General features: G+C 50.5%; 1 protein-coding gene and 1 non-coding gene across 5 annotated transcripts; both read right to left on the bottom strand.

Moving 5' to 3' along the window:
• Nucleotides 1-2,604: 2,604 nt before the first annotated feature.
• On the bottom strand, nt 2,605-27,737 carry Sema4a (semaphorin 4A). Of its 4 annotated transcripts, none has more exons than XM_029556802.1 (15): nt 27,672-27,737; nt 21,278-21,445; nt 19,765-19,925; nt 17,855-17,917; nt 17,518-17,616; nt 17,179-17,284; nt 16,403-16,519; nt 16,055-16,179; nt 15,764-15,936; nt 13,442-13,592; nt 8,184-8,364; nt 5,134-5,252; nt 4,793-4,950; nt 4,389-4,489; nt 2,605-3,888 (listed from the first exon to the last, which is right to left on the bottom strand). In XM_029556802.1, exons 2-15 carry the CDS (start codon nt 21,414-21,416, stop codon nt 3,296-3,298), a joined length of 2,286 nt encoding a protein of 761 aa, XP_029412662.1. In that variant the 5' UTR covers nt 21,417-21,445; nt 27,672-27,737; the 3' UTR covers nt 2,605-3,295. The 4 variants fall into 4 exon arrangements, with proteins under 4 accessions (XP_029412662.1, XP_008851920.1, XP_029412667.1 ...); XM_008853698.1 differs by lacking the exon at nt 27,672-27,737 and adding an exon at nt 25,462-25,612; XM_029556807.1 differs by lacking the exon at nt 27,672-27,737 and adding an exon at nt 22,285-22,483.
• Nucleotides 18,840-18,945, bottom strand: LOC115068056. Its single transcript, XR_003847442.1, has one exon. It is a non-coding gene; the product is annotated as a U6 spliceosomal RNA (small nuclear RNA).
• Nucleotides 27,738-27,764: the final 27 nt, after the last annotated feature.

Genomic DNA, 27,764 nt, shown 5'->3' on the forward strand with positions numbered 1-27,764 from the left:
ATGTGTGTTTGCCTTCATGTATATATGTGCCTCTGCCACCTGAATGCTAGGATTAAAGGTGTGTGCCACCATGCCAGGCTGGCTCATGTATTTGAACCCTTGGCCCCAGTTTGGTGGCACTGTTTGCAGAGGTTTAGGAGGTGTGGCCTTGCTGGAAGAAGCATCTTCCTGGGGGTGGGCTTTGAGAGTTCACAGTGCTGCCCCAACTTCCAACTTACTCTGCTTCCTGTGCCTGACTGAAGATGTGAGTGTTCAGGTTTCTACCTCCTGCCATGCCTCCCCTTCCATTATGGACTCTCTCTGGAACGGTAAGCCCAAATTCTTCCTTCTATAAGTTGCCTTGGTCATGGTGTTTTATCACAGCAATAGGAAAGTAACTAATATACCAGGTGTGTACAGGACTATAATCCCAGCTACTCTAGAGGCTGAGGCAGGAGGATCATAAGTCCAAGGCCTACCTGGGCTACAGAGTGAGTTCAATGATAGATTTAACAATTTAGTGAGATCCTGTCTTAAAAAGTATAAAAGATGACTGGGGATGTAGTTCAGTGTTAGAGCCTTTGTGTAGTATGCATGAGGCCCTAAGTTTAGTCCTTAGTACCTCAGAAGAGAGGGAGCACTTGGGAGGCTGAAGCAAGTGGATTTCCATGGCTTTGAGGCCAGCTTGGACTACAAAGTGAGTTTCAGGCTAGCCTGGGCTACAGTATCTTATAGATACTATCTTAAGAAAAAGCTCCTCTTTTGGGGGTCTATTTTTGAGACAGAGTCTCCCTGTAGCCCCAGCTGGCCTGGAACTCACTATGTACACCAGGCTGGCCTTGAGCTCACAAGAGATCCACCTGCCTCTGCCTCCCGAGTGCTGGGATTAAAGGCGTGCGCCACCACGGCCGGCTAAGAAAAAGCTCTTCTTGACCTTGAGCCTTGAGTGGAGAGGGAAGGATGAGTGGCAGGAGCCAGTTCCAGCTCTAGTTGTCATGATGGGGTGGGGTGGGGTCAGTAGGCTGGAGAGGTATGGAGGAATTCCAGGTAAAGACAGACGTGAGGAGTGGTATTTGGTGCCCTCTGGAGGAGAAGGGACACATAGAATACTAGCTTAGGCAAGATGGGACAGAAAACAGCTTTGGAAATGATGATGAGCCCGGCTTGGGGGCATACTGCATTAAAGATGTCTGAGGTGTGCAGGTGCAAGTAACCAGTAAACAGAAGGGAGGCAGGAAGCCTGAGCTTGCACTACGTTGACTTCCCAATACCTGTCCCCACTCTGTACCCCACCCTGGCTTCAGCTGTTGCCATCTGTCCCTACTGCTGGGCTGCAGTTGCAAACAGGCAGGAAGCAGGCCTGGGTGGGGTTCTGCAGCGGTCTAGGCTGGGCTCTGTGCCGTAAAAGGGCTGAGTATATGTCCACTGAGTGAAGCATGGACATCCATGGTAAAGGACATGAGAGATGGCTCAGTGGGTAAAAACACTTGAATCCCTAGAATCCATGTAAAGTCAGGTACAATAGCATACCCCTGTAATCTCAGTGTTCCTACTGTGAGATGCAAGGCAGGCAGGTGAAGCTCCAGCAGCTCACAGGTTGTTGGCCACCATGTGGGTGCTGGGAACCAAACCTGGGTGCTTTTAACCACTAAGTTATCTCTCCAGCCCTCCGCTGCCCCACAGAACTTTTTAAAAATCCTGTTGTGGATATTGATGCGAAAAGGGTGGCTTCCTGGGTGGCTGTGCAGAGGTCAAAATTGAGCTGCTTTTAAGGGCTTAATGAAGGATCTCGGAGAGGGTCATGAGCAGGCAGGTGGGGAAAGGACATGACCATACGGGTTAAAGAGAACAAGCACAGGGGTACCTTGGGGAAGACTACAGTGAAATTTCACTGGTGTTCAGCTTTATCAGGAAAGGAAACTGAAAGGGGGTTGCTGTGGACTGAATGGCTAAAGTCATAGGGAGTGTTTTTTGGTTTTGATGTTTTAAGACAAGTCTTGTAGACTAGCCTCAGTCTTACTACGCAGCTTCGGTATCCCTGTAGCCCCAACTAGCCTGGAACTCACTATGTAGACCAGGCTGGCCTCAGTCTCATAGAGATGATCCACTTGCCTACACACCTGTAGGCAGGATAAGGGAGCCAGTTAAGTAGGGGGTGGGGCAATGCTGGGAGTCACAGTAGGAATAGGGGGTCTGTGGGATGGATGCCTCTGGGATGGCCTTCCGTTCTGCAGGGAGATATGTATTTTCCTGACATGAGGGAGGAAAGGCTGTATGGTGTGGAAGCATGGACAGAACCTTTCTTAGCAAATGTGAAGAGGGATGAGGCCAGGATGGGGGTGGCTGTGAACACTTCCATAAACTTGTCTATGGAGAACTGAAGCCAACTACTGGGGGCGGAGCTACCTGGAGTCACGATAAGCGTTGGCGTATGGGGACAGCAAGTGTGGCAGCCACAGCCAGCATGTCTAGCAGACACAGCTGAGGCTGTTCCACACAGCTCTCACCCTGCCTGGAGCACAGAGAAGGCTGCCTGCCATTCAAAGGCACCATCCCATAAACCTTACTCCGTCCCAGACCCTGGCTGTCCTCTACGGGAACTCTGCCATGCCAAAAATTAGCACATCATAAGCTTTGTCTTTTTAATAAAAAATAAAATTAAGTTTTCTGAATCCCAAAACAGAGGGAAGGGGTAAGAAGACTTCAAGGGGCCAGCCACACTAAAGGAGTCAACAAGGCTCAGATTACCGCCTGCCATTCAGGGCAAAGACTCTGTCCAAACAGAAGCAAAAACAAAGGCGGTCAAATTTCAGAAAAGACTTCCCAGAGTCAGTGGTACATGGTTGGTAAGGGGAGCACAAGGGGCCAGCTCCCCAACGAATCTTGGAGACCCCTGGGAGAAAGGAGAGCTGGTGTTCAAAATAGCAACTGCTTCCAGAATGGAGTTTCAGGAACTTAGCTTGCTCAGATGCTGGGTTTGTCACCACAGGGTCCTGGATAGCCAGGGTCTCCTGGAGCAATGTGCTTTGGAGGGTCCTTACGGTTGACAAGAACTGAGGGAACCTTTCCAGGCCCTCCTGTCACTGCACAGCTGCAGGTGTGGGGACAGCCCATGAACTTAGCAGAAGGGAGTCCCACAGAAGCGGCAGGTTGCTGTATGTGGCCCAACTGGATGCTGCAGGTGGTACACAGTGGCAGGAACACCTCCTGCCCCGGACGGTGGCCTGTGTGTCTCCCACCCTATCACAGTACCATCGTGCCTGGCCCAGCCAACATGGCCAGGTACCTACTCAACAGCCCCAACTGTGCCCAGAGTTTAAGCCACCTCAGTGCCCAGATGGTTGTTATCAGCATCCACATCACCGGCAGAGGTCCTGTGGTCCTTGCGGGGCTGGAGATGCTGCTCCCTGCTCAATGGGGCCTTCTCCCTGGGGGGCAGGGCCCCACAGCCCTGAACCTTGCCCCGAGCCCGCAGTGCTCCCAGAGGAGAAGTCAGGAGGAAGATGAGTGCTCCCGAGAGCACTAAGGCCAGAAGGACAGTGACGATGAGAAAATGAGGCCAGTAGGACCGCTGAGCAGCCGTGGAGGCTCCACCACCAACCCTGGTCAGTGGGACCTGCACACGCTCCCGAGGAACGCCTGCCAGTTCAGGATCCAGAGCCAGGGGCTGGTCCTGGCTGTCCACCCAGTAGGAGACCACAGGGTATGAATAGCCATTCTCAGTGGCCACACACTGGTAGAGGCCCCCAACTCCATCCCTTGGCAGCAGCATGAGTGAGCCATTATAGATGGTAGAAGAGGCATCTGGGACTATGGTTTTGCCATGACTCCAGTGGTAGGAGGCCAGTGTGGACAGGCGGGGGCAGGGCAGCTCCAGGATGGAGTTGGGGACTGCCTGGACTTCTTTAACTGGGGGATAAGCAAAGGGGCAAACTGGTCAACAGAAGAAAAGAAGGAAGACAGGAGAGAGTCTTATTGATATCTGGTCTCAAAATGTTTATCTACGGCTTCCTTTCTCCTCTGCATCCCAGGCTGGCCTACCATACCTGCCTGTTACTGCTTCCATTTCAACTCCAAAGTAGTGCTCACCCCTCCTCTGTCCTCAGGCTCAACCCCTAAGGACTACCCAGGCCTGACCCTTAGCTTCTAAGATCTGTCAGATCGGGCCCATTCAAGGTGGTACAGTTAGAAAGCCTCCAACTCAGACTCAAACACCAAACCCACTTCCACCCTAACCTGAACCCCAGCTCAGAACTCTTCTCTCTCCTCACAGCCAGGCACCAATCCATCCTGATCCCAGTGTTCAGGTCTCAGCCTTTGCAAGTGCTGCAAGAGGCCACAGGAGCAGGAATGCCAGCCCTGCCTGAAGGCCCCCAGTACCTTGGTGCCTCCCTCAGCCCCACACTCACTGAGTTGAGGGGGACTCTGCCGCCGGGGGCTCCTGGCCATGGGGCCATGGGCACATGCCCACTCTGGGTTCCCTCGCTCCATATCCTGCTTCCAGGAGCTCCTGAGAAGACAATGCAAACAAAAGCACTGCTTAATACAGACAAAAATGAAGGAGGAGGAGGGAGGAAAGTATAGAGGGGAAGAATGTGGGTTGGGGAGACTAGGTAGGAGAGGAGAGGGGCCCAGTCCCAGGCAGAACAGCTTTAAAACTGCCCTGCAAAAGGCCATCCCAGGACTGGCCCCAGAGGGGTGGCGTCTGGGGTGAATGTGATGATGGCCCCTGGAGGGGAGGAATGGTTACAGAAGCTGGGTAAGAAGGGCCTTGGCAAGCAGTTTTCAGCCGCCATCTAGGACTGGCACTCACTGGGTCAGGCCTGAGAGAAGGCGGCAGATTCTTGACTCAGGGTCCCAGGCACAGTGGGGGTCCCTGGCAAGGACACAGTCCACACAGCTCACATAGACACTGCAGTTGGCTTGGGGAACCTTCCAGATGCCTCCAGAGAAGCCTACAAACACTGCACCCTGAGAGAGAGAGAGAGAGAGAGAGAGAGAGAGAGAGAGAGAGAGAGTCACCTGCTGAATCACCTGCTGATGAGGTGACTGTGCCTCTCCAGTAAATTCTGTGTCAGAAGGCCCCAGTACTCTGGCCCAGGCTCCCCAGGTTACCCCATGGGAAAGCCATTTTCTGATCGGGTCTCTTCCCACCTGCGTGGGGGCCAGCTGCAGGTTTCGAACAGGTTCAGGGTCAAGGCTCAACTGGATCTCCTCCACCAGATAAGCACTGCGGTTCTCAGCCACCACAGCCTTGTGCAGGGACCCTGTGGCTGCAGAGACAGAGAGAGGTGGGGTTTCCCCCACTGCCTTCACAAGCCTCCTAAGCATGCCAGGTTTGGAACATCTGGGTCACTCAGTCTCTCTGTGTCCCAGGGATGTAGGTTTTTTAAAGCAGTTTCTGGATTTATTTTTATTTTATGTGTATGAGTGTTTATGTGTATGAGTGTTTATTTTATGTGTATGAGTGTTTGCCTGCCATGTAAGTGCACCACATGTGTGCAATACCCACAGAGGCCAGAAGAGAGCATCAGACCCGTCCCCCTGGGACCCAAGTTACAGATGGCTGTTAGCTGTCATTTGAGTGCTGGGAACCAAACACAGGTCCTCTGCAAGAGCAGTCAGTGTTCTTAACTGCTGAGCCATCTTTCCAGCCCCAGATGCAAGGCTGTTGAAACTGGCTTTCTTTCTTTTTCTCTTTTTCTTGCTTTCTTGAGTGTGATGTATGTACATGTCATGTGTGCATGTGGAGGACAGAGGCCACAGTCCAGTGTTTTCCACTCTCCACTGTATTTTTTGAGACAAGGTCTCTCACTAACCCTGGAAGTCACGGATTGGCCAGACTGGCAGGTCAGTGAGCTCCAGGGATCCCCCGTCTGCCCCATTCTCCCTCCTGAGTGCTGGGGTTATAGACCCCAAAGCAGCACCCAGATTTTACATCAGATTCTGGACATCTGAACTCAGGTTGTCACGCTTGTGTAGGAGGCACCTTACAGCTGCGCCATCCCTCCAGCCTGTTCTTCCTTCCCCCCTTCCTTCCTTCCTTCCTTCCTTCCTTCCTTCCCTTCTTCCCTCCCTCTGTCCCCTTTCCTTCCTTCCATATCTATGTCTTTGCCTCTTTCTTTGTTTTTCTTTTTTCCAGTATTGGGAATTAAACCCAGGGTCTCTCACAAGCTAGGCAAGCACTCTACCATTGAGCTACATTCCCAGTCCTCTTTTTGCTTTTTGAGACATGGTCTCACTCTACAGCCCAGGCTGGTCTTGAACTCACTTTGTAGTCCATGCAGGCCTTGAACATGTAATCCTTGTGTATCATCCTCCCAAATAGCTGAGATTACAAGCCTGCACCACAGGTCCTGCTTCTGAGCACCTTTTTGTTGGGTGGGGAGGGGGGGGTTGGTCTTTTTTGAGACAGGGTCTCCCTGTAGCCCCAGCTGTCCTAGAACTCACTATGTAGACCAGGCTGGCCTTGAACACACAGAGATCCGCCTGCCTCTGTCTCCCAAGTGCTGGGACTACAGGCATGCACCACCATGCCCCGCTGACCACCTTTTTAATAGTTGTAAGTTCCCAGCATTCAGAAAGCTGAGGCAGGATTGTGAGTTCCAGGGCAGCCTGGACTATAGAATAAGACCTCATCTCAAAACTATCAAAGCATCTATCTTAGGCAACAGAGAGACCCTGTCACTAAAAAAGGCAAACTTTCCCTGGGCAAGATTCCCTTCACTTCACTCTACCTGATTTTCTAATCTGGTAACTAATGCACTATGCAATGTCTGCATTCAGAGTGTTTACAGTCTATCTCTACTCACTTCACAAGGATGGGAAGTTTTGCCCATAGGCTCAGCAAGGCACAGCAGATACAATGCCTCCGAGCATGACCTGGAGGAATGAATGAAGTTGTTGACTTTCTCAAAGTAAAAGGCCAAGCTCTCAATAGATCTGGTAATCTTTCCACATTCCTCACCTAACTCTCCATGTTGACTATTAGGATCCACTCCTCTGTCCTTGAATCCCGTCCCCCACTCTTGGCCCCTCTCTATAGCATCAGGCCAGCCTCTTGCTCCCTCCACAACTTTACTGCTGAGTGTCCCCTCTCCTCCCAGCTTCACCAATACCTTCTCTACTGGATACTTTCAGTCTTTTATAGCATACAAAAAAGATGAAAGCCAGGCGTGGTGGCAAACGCCTTTAATCCCAACACTCAGAGGCAGAGGCAGGCCGACAGATCTCTATGAGTTCAAGGCCAGCCTGATCTACAAAGCAAGTTCCAGGCCAGCTGGGGCTACAGGCGCTACAGGGAGACCCAGTCTCAAAAAGACACCCCCCCCCAAAAAAAAAGATGGAGCTGGGGATATAGGCCAGTTGCTTGAATGTTTGCCTAGAATGCATAAAGCCCTGGGTTCATCCCCAATACCACATAAAACCAGGCATAGTGGAGCAGCCCTGTGTTCCCAACACTTGAGAGTTTGAGGCAGGAAGATCAGAAGTTCAGGGTCACTGGAGAGATGGCTCAGCAGTTAAGAACACTGGCTGCTCTTGAAAAGGACCCAGGCGGATCGTTGTGAGTTCAAAGCCAGCCTGGTCTACATAGTGAGTTCAAGTCAGCTGGGAGTACAGGGAGACCCTGTCTCAAAAAAAAAAAAAAGAACCCAGGTTTGGTTCCCAGCACTACATGGCAGCTAACAGCTGTCTGTAACTCTAGTTGCAGGGGATCTGACACCCTCTTCTGGCCTCCATGGGCACTACATGCACAGGTGTACTTACACATTACAGGCAAAATATACATATACATAAAATAAAAATAAACCAATCCAAAAAATTCTTTAAGTTCACGATCATCCTTAGCTGTCTAGAAGAGGAGGAGGAGGAGAAGTAGCAGCAGATGCTACTGCCTACCTCCTGCCCCTCCTGTGGTCTCCCCTTCCCCTTGGCTCCTTCCCAGCCTTGTTTCCTAGAGAGGTACTGCCTATGCACTCACTCCTCCAGCCTCTGACATGGCTTCCCCCCCGGTTGACAGACTGCTCTTACTAAGACCACAGAAGACCGTGTGTGTGTGTGTGTGTGTGTGTGTGTGTGTGTGTGTGTGTGAACCAACAAACTAAAAACTCAGAAAGGCTAGAGATTGGGCTGTCTTGCAGACTCAGCCTGGGTACAGTCCCTGCTCTGGTCCTCCCAGGTCTATCCTGGAACCCTGTACTCACAGGTGCCTAGGTACATGACCACATGGCTATTCCCATCGAGGCCCTGGGCTGCTTCTACTGCAAGTCGTGTGTATTCCACAGCAGACTTCACCAGCAGGGGTGTTCCCACCACTTGCTCATCCATCAGGAAATGGTCCTTCATGAAGGTCAAGGCTTTATCAGAAGAGGGGCCCACAGAGCACTGGAGGAGGAAGAAAGCAAGTCAGGTCAGCTGGCGCCTTCCCTTTAGCTCAAGCTTTGCCACCTTTCCCCTGCTACCCTCCTTTTCCCTCCTCCCTAGGGTAGTCTCAGCTCAAAGTAGTGAATAAATCCCAGACCCAGGGCCCAGAGGCTAGAACTGAGGATAAGGTCCTAATACATGAAAGGTAACCAGCACAGCACATCTTCAGTGCTTACTGTTACCACTGCCCTCCCCCTCAGCCCCATCAGGGCCAAGCAGGAGGCAGGCTGAAGACTCCTCAGGCAAGCACCCTACTTTCCTGGTGCCTGTGATCCCAGGCACAGTCAGCGCTCTGTAAATGTCTCCTGAGTCAGTGACTGAATGGAGGTGTTGCGGGAAGGGGTGGTGTGGCACGGAGCTCCTTCATCACATTTGCATAAACTTGCATGAGCTGCATGGCTGGGAGAATCCCTTCTCGGTTCTCTTTCTCACTTGAGGGGGTTGGACCAGCTGTTCTCTGGAGGTTCAGGTAAAGATCCTTGTCTTCCCTATCCAACATCATCCTGAAGCCAGTCCCCACTCTGCCACCCTCAAGCTGTGTCCTGCACAAACTACTTCACCTCTGAGTTCTCAACTTCCTCATATATAAACGAGGTAATAACCTCTCTCTCTCTCTCTCTCTCTCTCTCTCTCTCTCTCTCTCTCTCGGTTGTTTTGAAATAGGGCCTCCCTGTAGCCCCAACTGGCCTGGAACTCCTGGAACTCGCCATGTAGACCAGGCTGGCCTCCAATTCACAGAATCCTCTTGCCTCTGCTTCCCAAGCACTGGGATTAAAGTCTCACCACACTCAGCTTCTATTTTCCATTTTTATGCCAGCAAAGAACATATACACTTAACTTTCACTTCCTCCCAAAGGGATTTCTGTTTGGTTTTTGTTTTGTTTTGTTTTTTTTGAAACAAGGTCTTCCCCCCTTTAGCATCAACTGGCCTGGAACTCCCTACGTAGACCAGGCTGGCCTTAATCTCGAAGAGATTCATCTGCTCTGCCCCCACTATGTGGATTAAAGGTGTGTGCCACCAGGCCCAGCTCAAAGAGATTTTTTTTTAATATTTTATTTATTATTTTATGTGTATGAGTGTACTGCCTGCATCTATGTAAGTGCACCCATGTCATGCAATGCCCAAGAAGGTTGAAAGAGGGCATCAGATCCCCTGGAACTGGAGCTTCAAACGTTTGTTAGCCGCCATGTGGGTACTGGGAATCAAACCTGGGTCCTCTGCAAGAGCAGCCAGTGCTCTTAAACTGCTGAGCCATCTCTCCAGTCCCTCAAAGAGATTTTTTTTTTTTAACTTAGAAGCCTAAATCAATATGGAGAACAGGAAAAAAGGCAAAGAATCCACATTTTCAAAGACGGGAAGTAAATAAACTAGGACTACAAAACAGCAGGAAAGTAGAACAGTTTTAAGCCAGCCCTAGACAAAGCCCAAAGAAACCGACTACAATGCAGATGCCCAGCCTCAGTGTGTAAACTCTGGTCCCATCCATCCAGGGAAGTGTGGCAAAATCAGGAAGAGTACATGAAAATATGTTTAAAAGGCAGGCAGAGGGACTGGAGAAATGGCTCAGCAAGAATGTGTACTGCTCTTCCAGAGGAAGAGCTCAATTCCCAGCACCTATCTCACAACCACTTGTAACTCTACTTCCAGAGGATCCAAAATCCTCTTCTGACCTCCTCAGGCACCCACACATACCCATACACAGGCACACAGGCGCGCACACACACAGGCACACAGGCGCGCGCACACACACACACACACACACACACACACACACACACACACACACAAACTAAAAATAAAATAAATCTTTTTTAAAAAAGGCAGGCAGAGCTGGGTGTGGTGGCACACACCTTTAGTTCCAGCACTGGGGAGTCACAGGCTGGCAGATCTCTTTGAGTTTGAGACCAGACTGGTAGACAGAGTAAGTTCCAAGCCAGCTGGGGCTAAAGGGACACCCTGTCTCAAGAAGCAAAACAAGGGGGCTGGAGTGATGACTCAGCAGTTAAGAGTACTGGCTACAAGCCAGGTGTGGTGGCACACACCTGTAGTCCCAGCACTTGGGAGGCAGAGGCAGGTAGATCTCTGTGAGTTCAAGGCCAGCCTGGTCTACACAGTGAGTGAGTTCCAGGACAGCTGGGGCTACAGGGAGACCCTGCTTCAAAAAGATTAATAAAAAAAAAAAAAAAAAAAAGAGTACTGGCTGCAGATGGGCATGGTGGCACACGTCTTTAGTTCCAGCACTCCGGAAGCAGAGGCAGGCTTTCAAGGCCAGCCTGGTCTACATAAGCAAGTTCCAGGCCAGCTGGGGTTACAGGGAGACCCTGTCTCAAAAAGACCAAAAAATAAAAATAAAAAATTGGGGGCTAAGGAGATGGCTCAATAGAGAGAATGCTTGCTACACAAACATAAGGATCTGAGTTTGGGTCCCCAGCACGCCCATAAAAAGCAAGTGCAAAAAAAGTAAGTTACAGGATGGAAGGACCTTATTGGGTTTTGCTCACTGCTATATACCCCTAGTACCTAGAATAGTGCCACATCCAGCCAGTAAAAGAACTTGCTGCCAAGACTGACAACTGAATTCTCTCCATAGTGGAAGGAGAGAACTAATTCCTGAAAGCTGTACACACACACACACACACACACACACACACACACACACACACACTGTGGCACTTGTTCCCCTCCAAAGAAATTTTATTGGCTGGATGTGGTGGTGCTCGCCTTTAATCCCAACACTCAGGAGGCAGAGGCAGGTGGATCTCTGTGAGTTCAAGGCCAGCTGGGGCTACAGGGAGATCCTGTCTCAAAAAGACCACAAAAAAAAAAAAAAAAAAAAAAAAAAAGAAATTTTATCAGAATTTAAAGATTCCAGTAAGAGAAAAGGGGTGACATTCAAAGGGTTAGGGGTCCAAGCAGCTTAGAACATCTCCATAGCAGCTCCACTCCATAAGCTGCAAGGTAACAAGCAAGCCTTTCAAATTGCTTCAGTTGTAAAATTACATATTACCTAGCCAAATCATCTTCTGTAAAAGTGGAATAAGGGCATTTTTCAGACATTCAACATCTCCAAAATTTTTTTTGGTCTTTTTTTTTTTTTTTTTTTAGTCCTTGTAGCCCCAGCTGTCCTGGAACTATGTAGACCAGGTTGGCCTTGAACTCACAGAGATCTGCCTGCCTGCCTCCCGAGTGCTGGGATTAAAGGCGTGCGCCACCATGGCTAGCACATCTCCAAAATTTTATGTGTCTATATCTTTCCTCAGAAAATCTATTGAGGATGACCTCTACTAAAATGAGCTAGTTAAAAGGTGGGGGCCGGAGATGTAGCTCAGTTGGTAGAAAGCTTGTCCAGTATGCAGGAAGCCCTAGGTCCAACACCCTACACTATATATACTGGGCATGGTGCTGCATACTTATAATCCCAACACTCATGATGGAAGCAGGAGGATCAGAAGTTCAAGGTTGTCCTCAACTACATTGATAGTTCAAGGCCAGCCTAAGCTATGAGAGAGAGAGAGAGAGAGAGAGAGAGAGAGAGAGAGAGAGAGATGCAAGAAACAAAGTAGCCAAGCGACTCTACAGAAAGGTGAGGAAGAGGCCAGCAGTCAAGACTGCAGCCCATCTCAAGGCTCTCTGGGTAAGTAAAACTCTTAAAAGGGCTAATGGTCTGATTTTAGGTGAATTCAAGAAGAGTCTGAGGTTGAAGTGCAGATAAGAGCTTAGTTTAAAAAGCAAAAAGAGCATGATAACTAACCCCAGGAAAACAAGTTATATAAAAAGGAAACGTACTCATGGCTTACTACCTGGCTCAGCTGTAAATGAGTCATACACATGAACCCTGCCAAAATTACTATGATATGGTGAAATGGCTCAGTGGGTAAAAGTGCTTGCTGTGCAAACCTGACAATAGTGGAAGGAAATAACCTCCCGAAAGTTATCCTCTGACCTCCATACGTGCCATGGCAAACATGTATCCTCACATGCAATAAATAATTTTTTTTTAAATTACTAGGGGTTAAGGGTGTAGCTCAGTGTTAAGCGCCCTTTCCTGTCACATGTGAGGGTCTGGTTTTACTCTCAGAACAACAACAAAAACAGCTGGCTTCCAAATCCAACTCACATAGGGGTTAGAAGTAGTACTTTGGGGGCCAGGCGTGGTGGCGCACACCTTTAATCCCAGCACTTGGGGGACAGAGGCAGGCAGATCTTTGTGAGTTCGAGGCCAGCCTGATCTACATAGCGAGTTCCAGTCCAGCTGGGGCTACAGAGAGACCCTATCTCAAAAAGACGAGAAAAAAAAAAAAAGTTTACCAATATTCGGCTTGAAGATGAGTTTGAAAAGAGACATGCCAGAGCAGTTAATGGGAAAGAAAAGCTGGGGAAGGTGATAGTGCACACCTGGGAGGAGGTGAGTTTGATGTCAGTCTTGAACGAGAGAGGCAGGGAGGCAGGTTATTTCAGAGCCAGTCCTGCATATTTATTTGATTATTTATTTATTTATTTTGGGTCTTTTTTTTGAGACAGAGTCTTCCTGTAGCCCCAGCTGGCCTGGAACTCACTTTGTAGACCAGGATGACCTTGAACTCACGGAGATCTGCCTGCCTCTGACTGCAACACAATGCCAGTTTATTTATTTATTTATTATTTATTTATTTATTTTGGTGTCTTTGAGACAGAATCTTGCTGTTTTGCCTAGGCTTGCCTTGAATTTGCATTGATCCTCCTCCTGCCTCTGCTTCCTCCTGCATACTGGGATAACAGGCAAGCACCACCATATCCCACCTATTTGACTCTTTAAATATGTACCTGAAGATGTTCAATACAGTGCTTGGTACCAGCCCATGTTTCCTTAATTCTTCAGTGACCTATCCAGATAGGTGCTGTTCACTTTGCCTGGCAACTGTTCTGGATTAGGGTTCTGTTCTGGACATCTGCGGCATGTGGGCAGCTAGGCTGGGTGTGTAGGCATTTACCATATCATGATGATGCTTCTACATGCATATTCTGGATGACTTTGGTTGGTGTGGGGGCGATACTCACGCTGCCTGGCCTCGGATGGGTCTCAGGGCCCCTGTAAGTGGTCCAGCGAGAAGTTTCCTTGTCCAACTCCTTGTACTTCCCTTTAAAGACACGCTCGATGTCCGAGAGAGAAAAGGCACATACTGCAGAACTCCTGGTCCCACCCACCTGCCTGAAGACAGCCAGAGGGGACAAAGTTTGTGGTTTCCTTTGCTTTACCAGTGACAGCACCTCCAGTCCTGGTAGAGCTCAGTGGAACCCCAGGAAGCCTAAAGGGTATGGACCAGGTCAGCCTCCCGCTGCCTCTTCCCTTAGCTATGGTGATAAGGACTGGGAGAGTCCATATATTCAGAGTTCCCTGACTCTGGCCCAAGGCCTGGCTGGAAGCCCATCTTAGGATCTGAAATGTGATTGCTACTAATGAGGATTAATTGGGGCATAGGCCCTAGGGTGGCTCCTGCCTGTCCTGCCCTGCCTGGGCCATGCCCATAGGAGGAGCTGTATAACCAGCTGCAGGCTGGCTCTACAATGTAGTCTTCTTTGAGTCCCTTGGATTCTTGGTCCTCAGAGAGTCAACCACAGCTTGACAAGATTATTGCTGTTCGTTCCTTCTGCCATGGTCTATGGAACTAGAGGGTCTCTTCTGTACACTGTTTAACATATCAGGCTCTGTTCTCTGTCCTTGGCAGGAACTTAAACAATATGAGGCCAGATCACGGCTGTCAGACCCTTCAAATCAGTCAAACTTCCTCTTCTGAGAAAGGTCCTTGGATTTCTCCAGTGGTTGTGATATCTGCTCTTTGCCCAGGCCTTTAGGAAACTAGAAGCTAAATTTGTGACTAGTATCTTTTTTTTTTTTTTGTCTTTTTGAGACAAAGTCTCCCTGTAGCCCCAGCTGGCCTGGAGCTTACTATGTAGACCAGGCTGGCCTCGAACTCACAGAGATCCACCTCCCAAGTGCTGGGATTACAGGTGTGTGCCACCATGCCCTGCCTTGTGACTAGTATATCTTATAACAACTTTTTACTGTACTGATCCCTACCTTCTGTTAATCTCCTTTACTTCTATTTCTTTATCTATTTTATTGATTTTGTTTGTTCTGAGATAGTCTCCAAGTAGCACAGGCTACTTAGAGATGAGGATCCTCTGATCCTCATCTTCCCATGTTCCATGTACAATTATGCCTGGCTTATATGGTGCAGGGATCAAACCTAAGGCTTTGTGCATGCTAGGTAAGCACTCTACCAATTAAGCTACATCCCAGACCCTTGTCTGTTTTTGAGACAGTTGACCTTGAATTACTGATCCTCCTTGTCTCAGTCTCCCCAGTGCTGAGATTACAGGTATTCACCACTATGTCTAACTTTATTTTATTATTTTCTTTTTGAAACAAGGTCTCCCGGTAGCCCTAGCTGGCCTGGAACTTGCTATGTAGACCAGCAGGCCTTGAACTCACAGAGATCCACCTGCCTCTGCTTCCCAAATGCTGAGATTAAAGGCGTGTGCCACTGAGCCAGACTATTTAATTTTTTTTTATACAATATGAAATGCATTAAATAAGTGCCTTTAAAGAAAACTAGAGAGACACTTAACTTTAGGCTAAAAATATTGAATGCTAGTCTGCTTGACTCTGTTCTGCTCACCTCCGTCACTGTGTCTCCCTAAAGACAGAGGCCTGGTGGACCCTTATATTTGAGTGTAAAGAGCCTGCTGCTGGTCATGGAGCTGCTGTGCCTGCAGCTCAAGGTTAAATAATGCAGACTTCATGGTGGTGATGGGGGTTTAAATCAGACCACTTATATGTCTATGGTAACTCATTCACTAGTGGAAGTTGCTGTTATTTTCATTTTTGTCTACTCACATATGACTATTCACCATAAAGGTTATTAAAAAATATTTATTTTTTATTTTTATCTTATGTGTATGTGTACCGTCTGCATGTGTGTGCGTGCACCTGTGCTGTGCAATGAGTGGGGAGAACCCTGGAACCGGAGTTATGGACGTTTGTTAGACATCATGTGGGTGCTGGGAACCAAACTCGGGTCCTTTGCAAGGGCAGCCAGTGCTCTTAACCACTGAGAGCTATCTCTCCAGTCCCTATTTTACTGATTTTTAATGTCTGCCTTCTGTAAACTTCTATCCATCCTTTTTTGGAACCAGGCAGAGTTAAGATAGTCAGACCTTTGTTTCTCCCATACGCAACAAAGACAGAGTGAAATTCCTGGGATATAGTGCCACTCAGATGCCTTCCTATTTAAAGTGCAGAGACTAAACCAGGCTCCCATCAGCTCCTGCCACCCTCGGATCCCGAGTACAGCTTCCTGTTCCCACCCTGGTGCTCACCACTGGGAGGTGAAGACTGCGTAGACACGGGGAATAGAGGGTGAATCGGCGGGCAGCAGGACCGCGTGGCGGATGACGTTGAACGGCAGCTGCCCTGGCTGGGCGCAGAGCAGCTGGGCCTTCAGGAAGGTGGTCCACTTCCTCTGCAGCAGCTTTTCACCGCCCACGTCGTTCTAGGGACGCAGGTGGGGTTGTGGGGCGGCCTTGACGGGTAAGGCCCCGCCCGCCCGCCTCTCCCGCTTCCCATTGGCTCCCCGCACAGCCAGCCCGCTTCCGGTGCAGGCCTCAGACCTTGCAGACTCGAGCCACACGGGATGTGCGCAGCTCCTCAAAGAAGTCAAACTCGCTGGCTGTCTCCTCGAAGAAGAAGTAGACGACCTGGGTGGAGGGAATGGCCGCCACAAACGAGGCATCCTCTGCGGGGGCAGGCAAATAAGCTTAGGAACTGAGCAGCAGGATGTTCGGATCCCCCTTGGGTGGACTCTGGGGGCCTGGAATCCCATTCTGACTTTAATTCATTTTGCCCTCAGCCAATGAGAACTGAGTGAATTAAAGCAATTAACACAGAGCCAGTACTTGGCTACCAGGGAACGGTCCGGGACCCAAACCCGTGATGACTAGGCGTCAACTGGTCCTTACGGTACAGCCAGCGGAGGAAGATGTCAGTCTTGAGGACAGGCCGGGATCCCAGCGTTCTCATCAGAATGGGCTCACTGCCCAGGAAGTTGTTCATGGTGCCAGAATAGAGCATCCCGTCTAGGACCAGGGAGAAGTTAGGTAAGCAGGCTTAACAAGTGGAGGCTACCTGCCCTCATCAGACCTGCCTTCCATCTACAGTCCGTCCTTTCTGCACCGTCCTGCAGAACCCCAAAGCCCAGCTCACTGCCTCCCACGCACACACCAGGCACTTAGATCCCTCTGTCCACAGGAAATGGCCTGTGTAGGCGTCTAAGTTGAGCACTTTGCCAGGCTCCTCCCTCAAACACCAATCCCAGGTGACTGTGCTGTGCTGGCAACATTGTGTCCCTATTTATTATCTTTTAAGTTCTGCTCAAAAGCCTTCAAGAATCCAGGCTGGGAAGTCAGTGATGCTTTGTGTCCAGGCCCTTAAGTACCCAGCCCAGTGCCCAGCATGTTAGGAGAGGTATTCATTGTTCACAGTGACTGAACAAGTGACTGAACCTCACCAGCTGCCTTCCCAGACGCTGGGGCCTGTGTCTTCCCAAATAGATCTCTTCCACCCCCTTTGGGGACGTTTCAGGAGGGGCTAGTGGCTGAGATGCCTGATTCTCCCTCCCATCCTGCCCTTCAAGGCTCCCAGTTCCCCTCTGTCCCTGTCTCTATCATATTCCATATTTCACAGAGTGACTAGAAAAGGCAACTGTTGGTGATGATCTAAGAAGCCTGAAACTCACCGACCAAGACAGCTGTGTGCTTGTGAACAGGGTCAAAGGGGCTTTGGCCCTTCCCATCCATGACTTTGTCCTCTGAGATGGGCAACAGGTAGGAATCTCGGAGTTCCTAGATGGGGGGAGAGGCTGGGGGCCCAGAATGCCAAATGCCAGCGTCTCACGTCTGGGAAGTGAGGGTCATGAGGGAGGAAGGGAAAGGGACAAGAGAGGGAAATTGGCCTGGGACCAAGAATCTCATAAGGGTCCTGAAGACCAGAGATTTCTGGCAGGACTGAGGATAGACTGGGTGGGTGTGAGAAGGGATTTGGAGCCTGTGAGCCAGCTGGGTGTCAGACAACTCACAATGAAGGTACAAGCAGGGCTGAAGGCAAAGGTCCCACAGGCGTAGAGATGGGTTGCATTGAAGGAGACCAGGACACGAATGAAGTTGAAGCACTGTGTCTAGTGGGATGCAGAGGATTCAGGTCATGTAGGCCATTTACCCTAAACCCTTGGGGTCCCAGACATTTTGCCCTCCTTTCCTATTGGAAGGAAGGGCTGAGGCCAACACTGAGAAACTCATGGAACAAGATCTCAGTGATCATAGGAGCAGCCACCTTCCTATGCCTGCCCAGCCCAGGTCATATCAGATACCCTAGTATTCTCTAGCCAGAGCCTGTGTGCCCCCACCTCCACTTACCTCATTGCTCTTCTTCTTCAAGGCACATTCACTCTTTTTTCTCTCACTAGCTGGCCAGGGTATCTGAAGTGGGGAGGGAGTAAATGAAAGGAAATGAATGGAGTCTTTGGTTTTCTTGTAAGCCACCATCCTCTTCCCAGCTCTGGCATGAAATCACTGGTAAGCTTGGTGGTTACTCTCTGGTGGGTAGTCATAATGCCAGTTTGATTAGGCTATGACTTCCATAGTATTGGGATTCATGAGGACATGGCTCCATGGTAGAACAATCCTAGGCTCTGTCACTATCTGATTGTGCATTCTGGGTCACTTTCACAGCCTGCTAGTGGATGCAGCCAGTTGGCATGTATGAGTGCCCGAAGCAAAGCATGGCACACACAGCAGTGATTATAAACCACAAATTTCCTGGAGAAACCGTCAACAATCAGCTCTTGCATCACACCTTAAAGAATCTGCATTTTGGGGGTGCTGAGTATCAAATTCAGGGCTTCATATACTCTAGACAAGTACTCTTCTACTGAATTACATTCCCAGCTCAAGAATCTGGAATTTTAATCTGCACCCCATATGTGCAGGCAGCTAAGAGACCACATGCTGAGAGTGAGCCACGGAACTGGCCAGTCATTGCTAGCATTTCCCCACCTGCCTTCCCTCTTCCTTCCCTCACACTACTACCATCAGTACAGGGTGATGATAACAGGAGTACTGGAGATTTCTCTAGTCATTGGGTATCAAATTATTTGAGTCAGGCTGGAGAGATGGCGGTTAAGAACAGTGGTTGTTCTTGCAGAAGACCCAGGTTTGAATCCCAGCACCCACATGGCAGCTAACAACTGTCCGTAACTCCAGTTCCGGGGGATCCAACAGCCTCTTCTGACCTCTGTGGGCATTGCACAACACAGGTGCACTTATCTACATGCAGGCAATACACGCATACACATAAAATAAAAATAATAAATAGAATATTTTTAAAAAACTCTCCAGCCCCAAGATTTTTTTTTTAATGCTTCACGAATTTGTCATCCTTGCACAGGGGCCAGCTAATTTTCTCTGTATCGTTCCAATTTTAGTATATGTGCTGCCAAAGCGAGCACAATAAAACATTAAAAAAAAAAATTACGGAGCTGGAGAGATGGCTCAGCAGTTAAGAGCACTGACTGCTATTGCAGAGGACCCGGGTTTGATTCCCAGAACCCATATGGTGGCTACGAACCGTCCTTAAGTGCAGTTCCAGGGGAATCCAAAGCCCTCTTCTGACTTCTGTGGCATTGCATGACACGGGTGCACTCACATACATGCAAGCAATACACTTGTACACATAAAATAAAAATATTTTTTTTTTTAATTACTGCATGTCTTAAAAAAAAAAAAAAAAAGCACTGACTGATCTTGCAGGGGACACAGGTTCGTTCCCAGTACCCACATGGTGGCTATGAACCAGTTCAAGGGAATCCGATGCCCTCTTCTGACCTCCACAGCATTGCGTGGTGCACTCATATACATAAAATTAAAATAATTACATACAGCTGGGCATGGTGGCGCACGCCTTGGGAGGCAGAGGCAGGCATATCTCTGTGAGTTCAAGGCCAGCCTGGTTTACATAGTGAGTTCCAAGACAGCCGGGGCTACAGGGAGACCCTGTCTCAAAAAGACCAAAAAAAAAAAAAATTATTTGAGTCAGTGTTTATCGTCTATGCCGATGATATCCCTGTTAGCCATTTCAGCAGCTGATATTCAACCGGTATCAATGCTGATATTCAACTGATGTCAATGAATAGTGAGACCACAGCAATATTTGCCTTTTGTCATTGCTGATTCAGACAGCAACAGGCAGGCTGTACATGTGATAGCAGCCCTGGTCCAGGGCTGTGCCCCTCACTCCCAGCCCTACCCTTTGTCCCTGCTCTCCTCACCATGCTCCTCAGCCTTGGGGTTCCTGGGTTCTGGATGTTCAAAGCCAGGATGGCCTCTCGAGCTCCCACATAGAGAGTGTTGCCATCACTACTCAGAAGCAGTATGTCAAAGTCCTGAAGGCCTTTCTGGTGGAAGAAGCTGAGGGCCCTGTGCCCATCTCCTGTTGGGAGGCAGTGATAAGGAGAGGGTGAGGAGGGGCTGTGGGCAGCAGCTGGTTCCTAAGACATAGGTGAGGAGAGGGGCAGGCCTTAGAAACTGGACTTCCTCTTCATCTGCAACCCACTCCCCACCATAGCAGACACCAGAACTTTGTGTGTTGATCCCCCAACAGAGAAAAGTGCCAGAGACAGGGCCCTGATAGCCTGGAGCTGAGAAAGGGTGCTGCACAAGAGACAGACAGAAACCTGGGGTGGTGGCACACGCCTTTAATCCCACCACTGGGGAGGCAGAGGCAGGTGAATTTCTGTAAGTTCAAGGCCAGCCTGGTCTACATAGTGAGTTCCAGGACAGCGGGGGCTACAGGGAGACCCTGTCTCAAAAAGACCATAACTTTAAAGAAGAGACAGGAAATGAAGTGAGGTGAGTGAATGCTTTTTCGGCCTCGGGGCTACAGTGAGGCAGGGCTAGGAGGGGGAACAGCAGACAGGCAGACAGACAGAAAGGTGTTCTCAGCAGAGGGCAGAAGAGGTGGCTACTGTCTGCCTTTGGACTTGCTCATCTAGTTGTGGGTTCAAGGGCCACCTCCACTTCCTCTCCTGTTTCCTTCCCTTGCTCTGTTACAGGAAATTTCTACCAGTAGAAACACTAGAAAGGAAATTTTCTCTCCCTCTCTGAGGTCTACCATGGGAACATGCTGGGATGTCACCTGGAGAGGCTGTTTGTGGGTTACTACGGCCTATGTGGTGGTGGTGGTGGTGGTGAATGCCTGTGCATGTGTGAGTGTGTGTCCTGCCATACTGCACATCAATAAGGAGGAAGGAGTCTTCAGAGCGTCTCTCGTGAGTATATTTGCATTAGTCAGAGGACGACCTGGTTGTTACCGTTTCAGCCTCAGGAACCAAGAGGAGTTAGAGGATAAGGTATACATGAACTGGCTTCTCTGGAACTGCCTCAGGCTCCTCCTGGTGCCCATCATGCCGGACACAACCTGGTCCAACATGATCTTTACAGTTGGGCTTGGGATTACCAGATACACAGATGGTCTGACATTGGCTTTGGAGAACCTGAGGCTATGATAGCAGTCAGGTGTTTAAGGTGTCCCACTTGGTAAGCAGGGAAAGAGAAGCCATGAAATTATGAGTTGATGGAAATGGAAGCTAGGAAAGGTGACCTTCTCTTCCCTTCCCTTGATATGTCCCTTAAGTGGTCTCCCATCTCCAAGCCCGTCCCAACTACCCACTGCTTGCTGGAATCTCTGTTTCTCCATTCCGTTTTCCCTCCCTTTGGCATACCCTTCTTCCTCAGCCCCTTCATCTAGACATTGCCACCCCCTGCCTCCCACCAGACACTCACCTGCATGATACTTGACCCTGGGCATGGGCTCCTGCCCACCAGTCCCAGTGGCTGGTGGCAGAGACAGCAGCAGGAGCAGTGAGAAGAAAAAAACATCCAGGAGGTTCCAAGGGTCCTGGCCCAGGGACGGAAGGGCCATGCTCAGCCCGAGAGTGTCACCAGATGGCTCTGGGGAAATAGGCACCCGGGCACTTTCTGGGTGAGCAGTCCTTTACCACATCCTCTCTGAGGGCCAATCAGAGGGCCTGAGGCCGCAGAAGTTCCCCATCTGGAAGGGCCCTCGGGATCTCACTTCCATCCTACTCCCAGCTACAATGTTGTTGCCTTCTACCCTCTGGGTGGACCAGTGCTACGCCTCTGATCTCTTCTTTTTCGGTCTTTTTGAGACAGGGTTTCCCTGTAGCCCCAGCTGCCCTGGCACAGAGATCCACCTGCCTGTTCCTCCCAAGTGCTGGAGTTAAAGGCATGTGCCACCATGCCAGGCCTGATCTCTTCTTATTAACAGCCCACCCTGCCATTTCTCACCCTACTCATGGGAAAGTCTTTTGCAGCCCTTGCTCCTTAGCCACTCCTGCCCCCACAGCCCAGAGCCCTGAGCATGTCTGGCCTTGGGGAGGGGGCTTCTGAACAGCAGGCTCCTGTACTCAAATCATAGAGTCCCATGCTGGCCTGTCACTTAGCTCTGCCAACACCTTGTGCCAACCCAGGCAGGCAACCTTCCCTCTCCCGGAACCCCCCCAGGGGCTCTGACTCTCATTTGATGGGGCCTACCTAATCCTCTTCTTCCGGAGGGAGGATGCTAGTCCACCCCCCAGCTTGAGTTCACCGGTCAGCAGGGCTGTCTGTGTTTCCTGGGAGTGGCCTGGGCAGAGGTGTTTTTGGTAGACTACCAGCCTCTGCAGCCCCCCCCCCTTGTCTTTATGCTTCTGCTGCCTGCCTCCCTGGGGGCTTTGCATCACACCCCCTCATGACCACCAACCACAAGCCGCCCACCTCGTTTCACATACCCTTGAACCAGTCACAGTGGGAAGCCCGGTGTTCAGACCCTGAAGCATCCAAGTCAAAGGAGAGGGGGGATCCAGGCCCCAGAGACAGGGAAGAGAAGGTTCAGCCTGGCTGGAATGGGAGCACAGCTCTCCAGGCACCCATCCTGCCAGAGCCAGTGCCGGCTCTAGGCCAGGGAAACCAGAATTTCTACCTCGAGTTGTGACAGATCCTGGCTTAGGCGGAAGTTCGTGGATCAAGAGAGAGAGAGGAAAAAAAAAAAAAAAAGCTCACTGCCTCTCTGGAGACACACCTCTCTCCATCCCTCTGCTTACCTTAGTCTATCCAAAAAGTTTAAGACACCTCCTGGGCTACTTGAATTGTGCCCCAGCCTCTGGCACATCAGTTCAGTCTAACTAGACTAGCTGTGGTTTCTCAGTTTCTCTTCTTGCTCAAGATAGCTCAGATAAAGGACATGACATAGTGTCTTTCATATTCCTCTTTTCACTGACTGGGCTTCACCACTCATACTGAGACGTTCCCTGCAGTAGTCTAACCTTCAAACCTCCCACATTCAGCTGGACCACAATCCTTAAAAGATCAAACAGCTGTATTAGGCTAGTATCTGTGACTTTGCTGAGGAAGTTCCTCCCATAGTCTAATCTCCCTCTCATTTAGGATGACATCAAGCCAATGGGAAATTCAAGAAATTTCCCATTTGATCTCATGCTTAATGGGACATACTTTTGAGACAAGGCACCCAGCCGAAATGGTGGCTGTTTCTTCCTCCCCAAAGGCTCCAAGGAGGGCCTCATAACGCAAGGTTAATGAGGCATCAGGGGCTCCCTGGCCAATAAAGTAGTTAGGCTTCTGCCCACTCACCCAGGTCAGCTGACTCCAGGTTAAAGAGCACAGATGACCCAGGACTGATCCACCTCCAATAAATAGCCCATCTCCATCCTAAACGCACATTCTTCGCTGACTGGAAGTCCTTCTATCCACTTAGGATAAGAGAATTTCTTGGGAGAGCGTTCAACCTTGCTCTCTGCTCACATCATCTCTCATCATTCAGGGGCTTGGACTTTTCCTGACAAACTGTTTCTGTCAAAACTTGCTAAGATTCCCTCAGACTCAGGTGCTAGTCGGCAGATCCCTGCCAAGCTTTCTATTCTAATACCATCTCCTGTGTCAAGCTTGGGAAGCCACCTCTCTCTGGGAACAGATTGGCTTATCTGGGTCATGGGGAGGAGGAACTGTGATAGTGGAAGCCGAAGGGGCAGTTCCAGTGCCACCCTCTGCCCTATTCCTGCCCCAAGGCCTCTCCCTAGGACCAGTGCTCTTCCAGCCCATGTGGCCAGTGTGTGAGCCCTTGGCAATACAGCTCAATCCTCCCAACATTAGCAGACAAGTTCTACCACAGTTCTCTTGTACAGAGAAGGAGACTGAGGCCAGAGAGGCTCCACAGCCCAACAACCTCTTAACTCATCTAGAAGCAAACCCCCAGGCTACACTGCTCCCCAGGGTCCAGGTCTTTCAGTCCTACCTTTAGCCCCAGAAGAAAAGCTCAACTCAGAACTGCTCAATGAATACAAGAAACAAGTGAAGGGCTGAGAGGACTGCTGGCTCTCTCTCCTCTGGCTGAGAAATACACTGTGGTAATTCTTGCCTAAGAGAGAACAGAAATCTGCCCAAAGAGAGGCTACCAGTTGCCTGACATCAACCTGAGCCCAGGAATTTCCCAGTCCCTTCCACCCCCTGCCTCCTCACAGTGCCCTTCAGGGCATACTCAGCCACGAAGTAGGTGAGGAAAGGCACAGCCCCAGGAGCAGGGTCCTTGACCCTTGGCCTGTGAAGTCAGATCCGCAGCCCTGGGCTGCAGTACACAGAGGGCATGGCCAGACTTGGCTTCAAAGATTGTGACCTGTGCAGTCCCACAAGGCCCTGTGCTCATAAGAGCCCATGCTGTGTGGAACTCTCTGTTGTTGCCATTTCAAAAGTCTTAATCATGTTTTAAGAAGGGGCCCACATTTTCATTTTACACTGGGCCCCATAAATTATGTAGCAGGTACTGCCCATAGCATCCAGGAAGCTCACAGCTCAAAAGCCCACCTTCTCTCACTATACAAATGAGGAAACTGAGGCCAGTGACAGGAAGTACCTGGACCAGGCTTGGCGTCAGGCAGCAGGGCAGGCTATGGGGGCAGTGCCATCTTCACTATCCCATCCCTGTTCTCCAAGACCAATTCTTCATAAGCCATGGAGCTCAGCCTGGGGAATCCCCAAAACCACACACGTGCCCTGGGCTTCACATCACTAAGCTCAAACTCCTGTCAGATTCCACCCCACCCCCAGCTCTTGGACCACATAGGACAGTATCCTGGGAATTATGGCTCACTGGGGCTCACAGCACTAAGCTCCAACTCCCCCTGTCAGATTCCAGCCCCAACTCCCCAGACCGCTGGACCACATAGGACAGTGGCCTCCTCCTATGGGACTTGATCACCAATAGAGCTAGGATGCAGGGATGGAGGTGAGAGGGATGTTGTAAGATTAATTTCCACCCTACCCCTTGCTGCTTGGGAACCTCTGCCCTCCCCAGAGTGTCTGCCTCTTTTGAGCCCCTGTCTTGCCCAGATGCCTCACTGAGGAAACCAGAATAGAAGCCACTCCTGGCTTCATTGGCAGGTCCAGTTTCTCCTGCCTCCTCCTCCTCCTCCCCCTCCTCCTCCCCCTCCTCCTCCTCCTCCTCCTCCTCCTCCTCTTCCTCCTCCTCCTCCTCTTCCCACTCTTAGGGTTAGCCCCCACCTCAGAAGAACAGAGTCCTGGGGAGCATCTGTTTCCTGCTCTCCTTCCCTGCCCATGGCCCTACCCGGCATATGACAGGCAAATCAGCTTACATAGGTTGAGTGCCTACTGTGTGTAGGCACTAAAGATTCATCCAGACTCTTTGGTCCCCAGCACCCCTCCACCTCTTCCCATCTCTGCAGTCTCCAGCCTTCTAGCCACCCACCCAGCCCCATCCCGCCTAACCCCTTACCCAGTGCCTCCTGGGTTCCCTCTCCCAGTCTGGCTAGTGCTGGAGGCAGCTTTGAGTATCATACACAATGGCCCCGACCCCTCTGTCTGCCCCTCCTCAGGGCAGCGCTAGACAATGGCCCGCCCCTCTGTTCAGCGCGTCTGTCAGCTCTCCCGCTCCCTACCTGGAGCTCGGGGATACCGCTGCGCTTCCATCCTCCTGGAATGCTAGACAGCTTTCCGGTCTCCTAGTGCCTCCTTCCCACCACCCTCTACCCCCATCCCCAACCCCATCCCACCTCACTGGTCCTTAGTCACCATGGCGACCGCATCTCTAAGTAGGAGGGACTAGAATCTCCCCATATTCTTCCTCCTCCTCTTCTGTCCCACTATGCCCCACCTTCGGTGGCTCCTGGATCCTCCTGTGTGGTGGAAGGGCTCCAGATGTGGGAGGAGACAAGGGAGTAGCCAAGGCCCTGGGTGCCTGCTCAACCCCCTTTCCCAACCTCAGGCAGGCACCACTGCATGGATATTCCCAAACTGGGTTCAGGGGATCTACTGGAGCTAGTCCCCTTTATGGCCAGTTTCTCTAAATCTGTCTTTCTTAAGTACTGTGAATCTGTAAGGGAGATGCACTTGGATGCTAGCCAGTCCCAGCAAATGTAGTTCACCAATGAGGATGCACGTAAACACATACATATATGCAAGGGTCTTAGTCAAGATGCCCAGGAAACCATTCAATAATATCCTGACCTCAGGAAAGGGCCATTCCTCTCAGGTTAGTCCCTTTTTTAGGCCATCTTACAAAGAAAGGGTCCCTTGAGAAGCCCTCACAAATACCACCCTAGGATCTATTAGGAGGGAAAAAAATCTGTGCTATAAGAAGAGGATAGAGGACAGACTTCAGAAAGAACTTTCCAATAGTCTAACAGCACATAGGGACAGAAGATTTTAAGTGGATTCTTTCTCATTTGGGAAAGGGGGTGGAGACTTCAGAAGTTGGAGTTTGTGGCCCCTCTCTGTCCTAATCCTAAACAGCCCTGTCATAAGAAATAATCCTCTGCCCTTATCCCAGCAGGGCCTCAGCTTCTTCGGGTGAAGGAGAAACTGAGAAAGTCCCTCTTAGAGTGCAAGACGGTCCATGGCGCCAGGGGCTGAATGAAGAACAGACTTCTGGGTACCATGCCTTGCTGCCTGTAACTTTCTGTATGACTGCAGGCTGGGGGCCCTTGCCTTCTCTGACTCCCATAAGTAAAAGTAGGGCTTCGGGCACTTGCAAGCAGCCTGGCTCTTTTCAGACTTAGCATTTTTAGGAAAAAGGAAGTGAGTGCACTAGAGCCAACCAGGCAGGGGCAGAGGGTTACACAGGCCAATTCTGGTTCCCTTTGGGGTGTAGATTGGGGTCAAGGTGGACATTCCCTTGTAGGGTGGGACAAAGAGGACATGACACACGCTGAAGGCAGAAGTAGACTCAGCAGGGTTGAATGCACCCTCTGGCTTCCAAATGTCCCACCCACACTGCCCTGAGCGCCAGACCCACACTGCCCTGAGCAACTAGCACTGAGGCCCCAGTGTCTACTTGGCTTAGGCTGCTCTCCCCAGGAAGGGAGGTCAAAATGGCAGGACCTGGAGGACAGTGAGCTTGGAGGAGGAGGCTGGTGGAGGAGAAGCCTGGTCAGAAGGAACTCTCCCATCAAGGTCCCCCTCCCCCCGCTGCCATTGCCTTCACTTCTAGGGGAGCTGGCAAGATTGGAAGGGACCCTCTCCTGCAGGATCTAAGAAGAAAAGGGATCCTACAGGGCTCCCTGGTTCTATGGCATGCCAGCTCCCCAGCCTAACCTTTGGGGCCTCTCCTGGCCACGTTCATATGAAGTCCAAACTTCCAGAAAGAAGCTGAGTTCTCCTGATGAGAAAACAGGGGCTTTAGTCCTGGGGTGGCCATGGCTGCAGGGGAAACCAGCGGTGAAGGTTTGACACCAGCTCTCCTGTGCTCAGCTCTCAGGTAGGAGAGCCATTGCTCCTGCTGCTGTGTTCATGTCAGTTTCCCTGATTGCCTAGCCACAGTTTCTCCACCTGGGGGAAGCTGGGGTGGCCTGAATCTTTGTGGAAGGGCCAGGGAGTGGATGATAGAGTTTAGCAAATGAGAGTCCCTGGGCGAAAATGAGATGGGGAGGAAGGTGAGGAAACCTTAGCACTTTGTGGCTGAGGAGTCCACCCTAAAGATCCCTGGGGCTACCCTGCCCCAGGCCAAGGCCAGAGAGATATCTCCTACCCACCATTATATGGTGAAGTTGGCACACACACATTCCATGTCCATAGTCTAGAAACTGGCATCCCACTCCCCACCCCACCCCAGGAATCATGGTCCCCCTTCCCCACCACTTTTACGCCTTACCCCCAGCCCAGCAGTGCAGACCCTAACCCAGGCGTCTGAAACTTCCAGCAGTCTGTACCAGGCAGGGGCGGAGCAGATTGGGCATGGTAGGGG

This window comes from Nannospalax galili, unplaced genomic scaffold (assembly GCF_000622305.1).
Source record: "Nannospalax galili isolate Female #2095 unplaced genomic scaffold, S.galili_v1.0 scaffold591, whole genome shotgun sequence".
Lineage (NCBI taxonomy): Eukaryota > Metazoa > Chordata > Mammalia > Rodentia > Spalacidae > Nannospalax > Nannospalax galili.

Coding starts and splice junctions, on each gene's coding strand:
- Sema4a (XM_008853698.1), bottom strand. CDS start 25,492: ATGGAAGCGCAGCGGTATCCCCGAGCTCCAG. Junction 17,918..19,764: donor CCCCAAGGCTGAGGAGCATG/GTGAGGAGAGCA, acceptor TCCCCACTTCAG/ATACCCTGGCCAGCTAGTGA. Junction 16,520..17,178: donor GCACACAGCTGTCTTGGTCG/GTGAGTTTCAGG, acceptor CCCTGGTCCTAG/ACGGGATGCTCTATTCTGGC.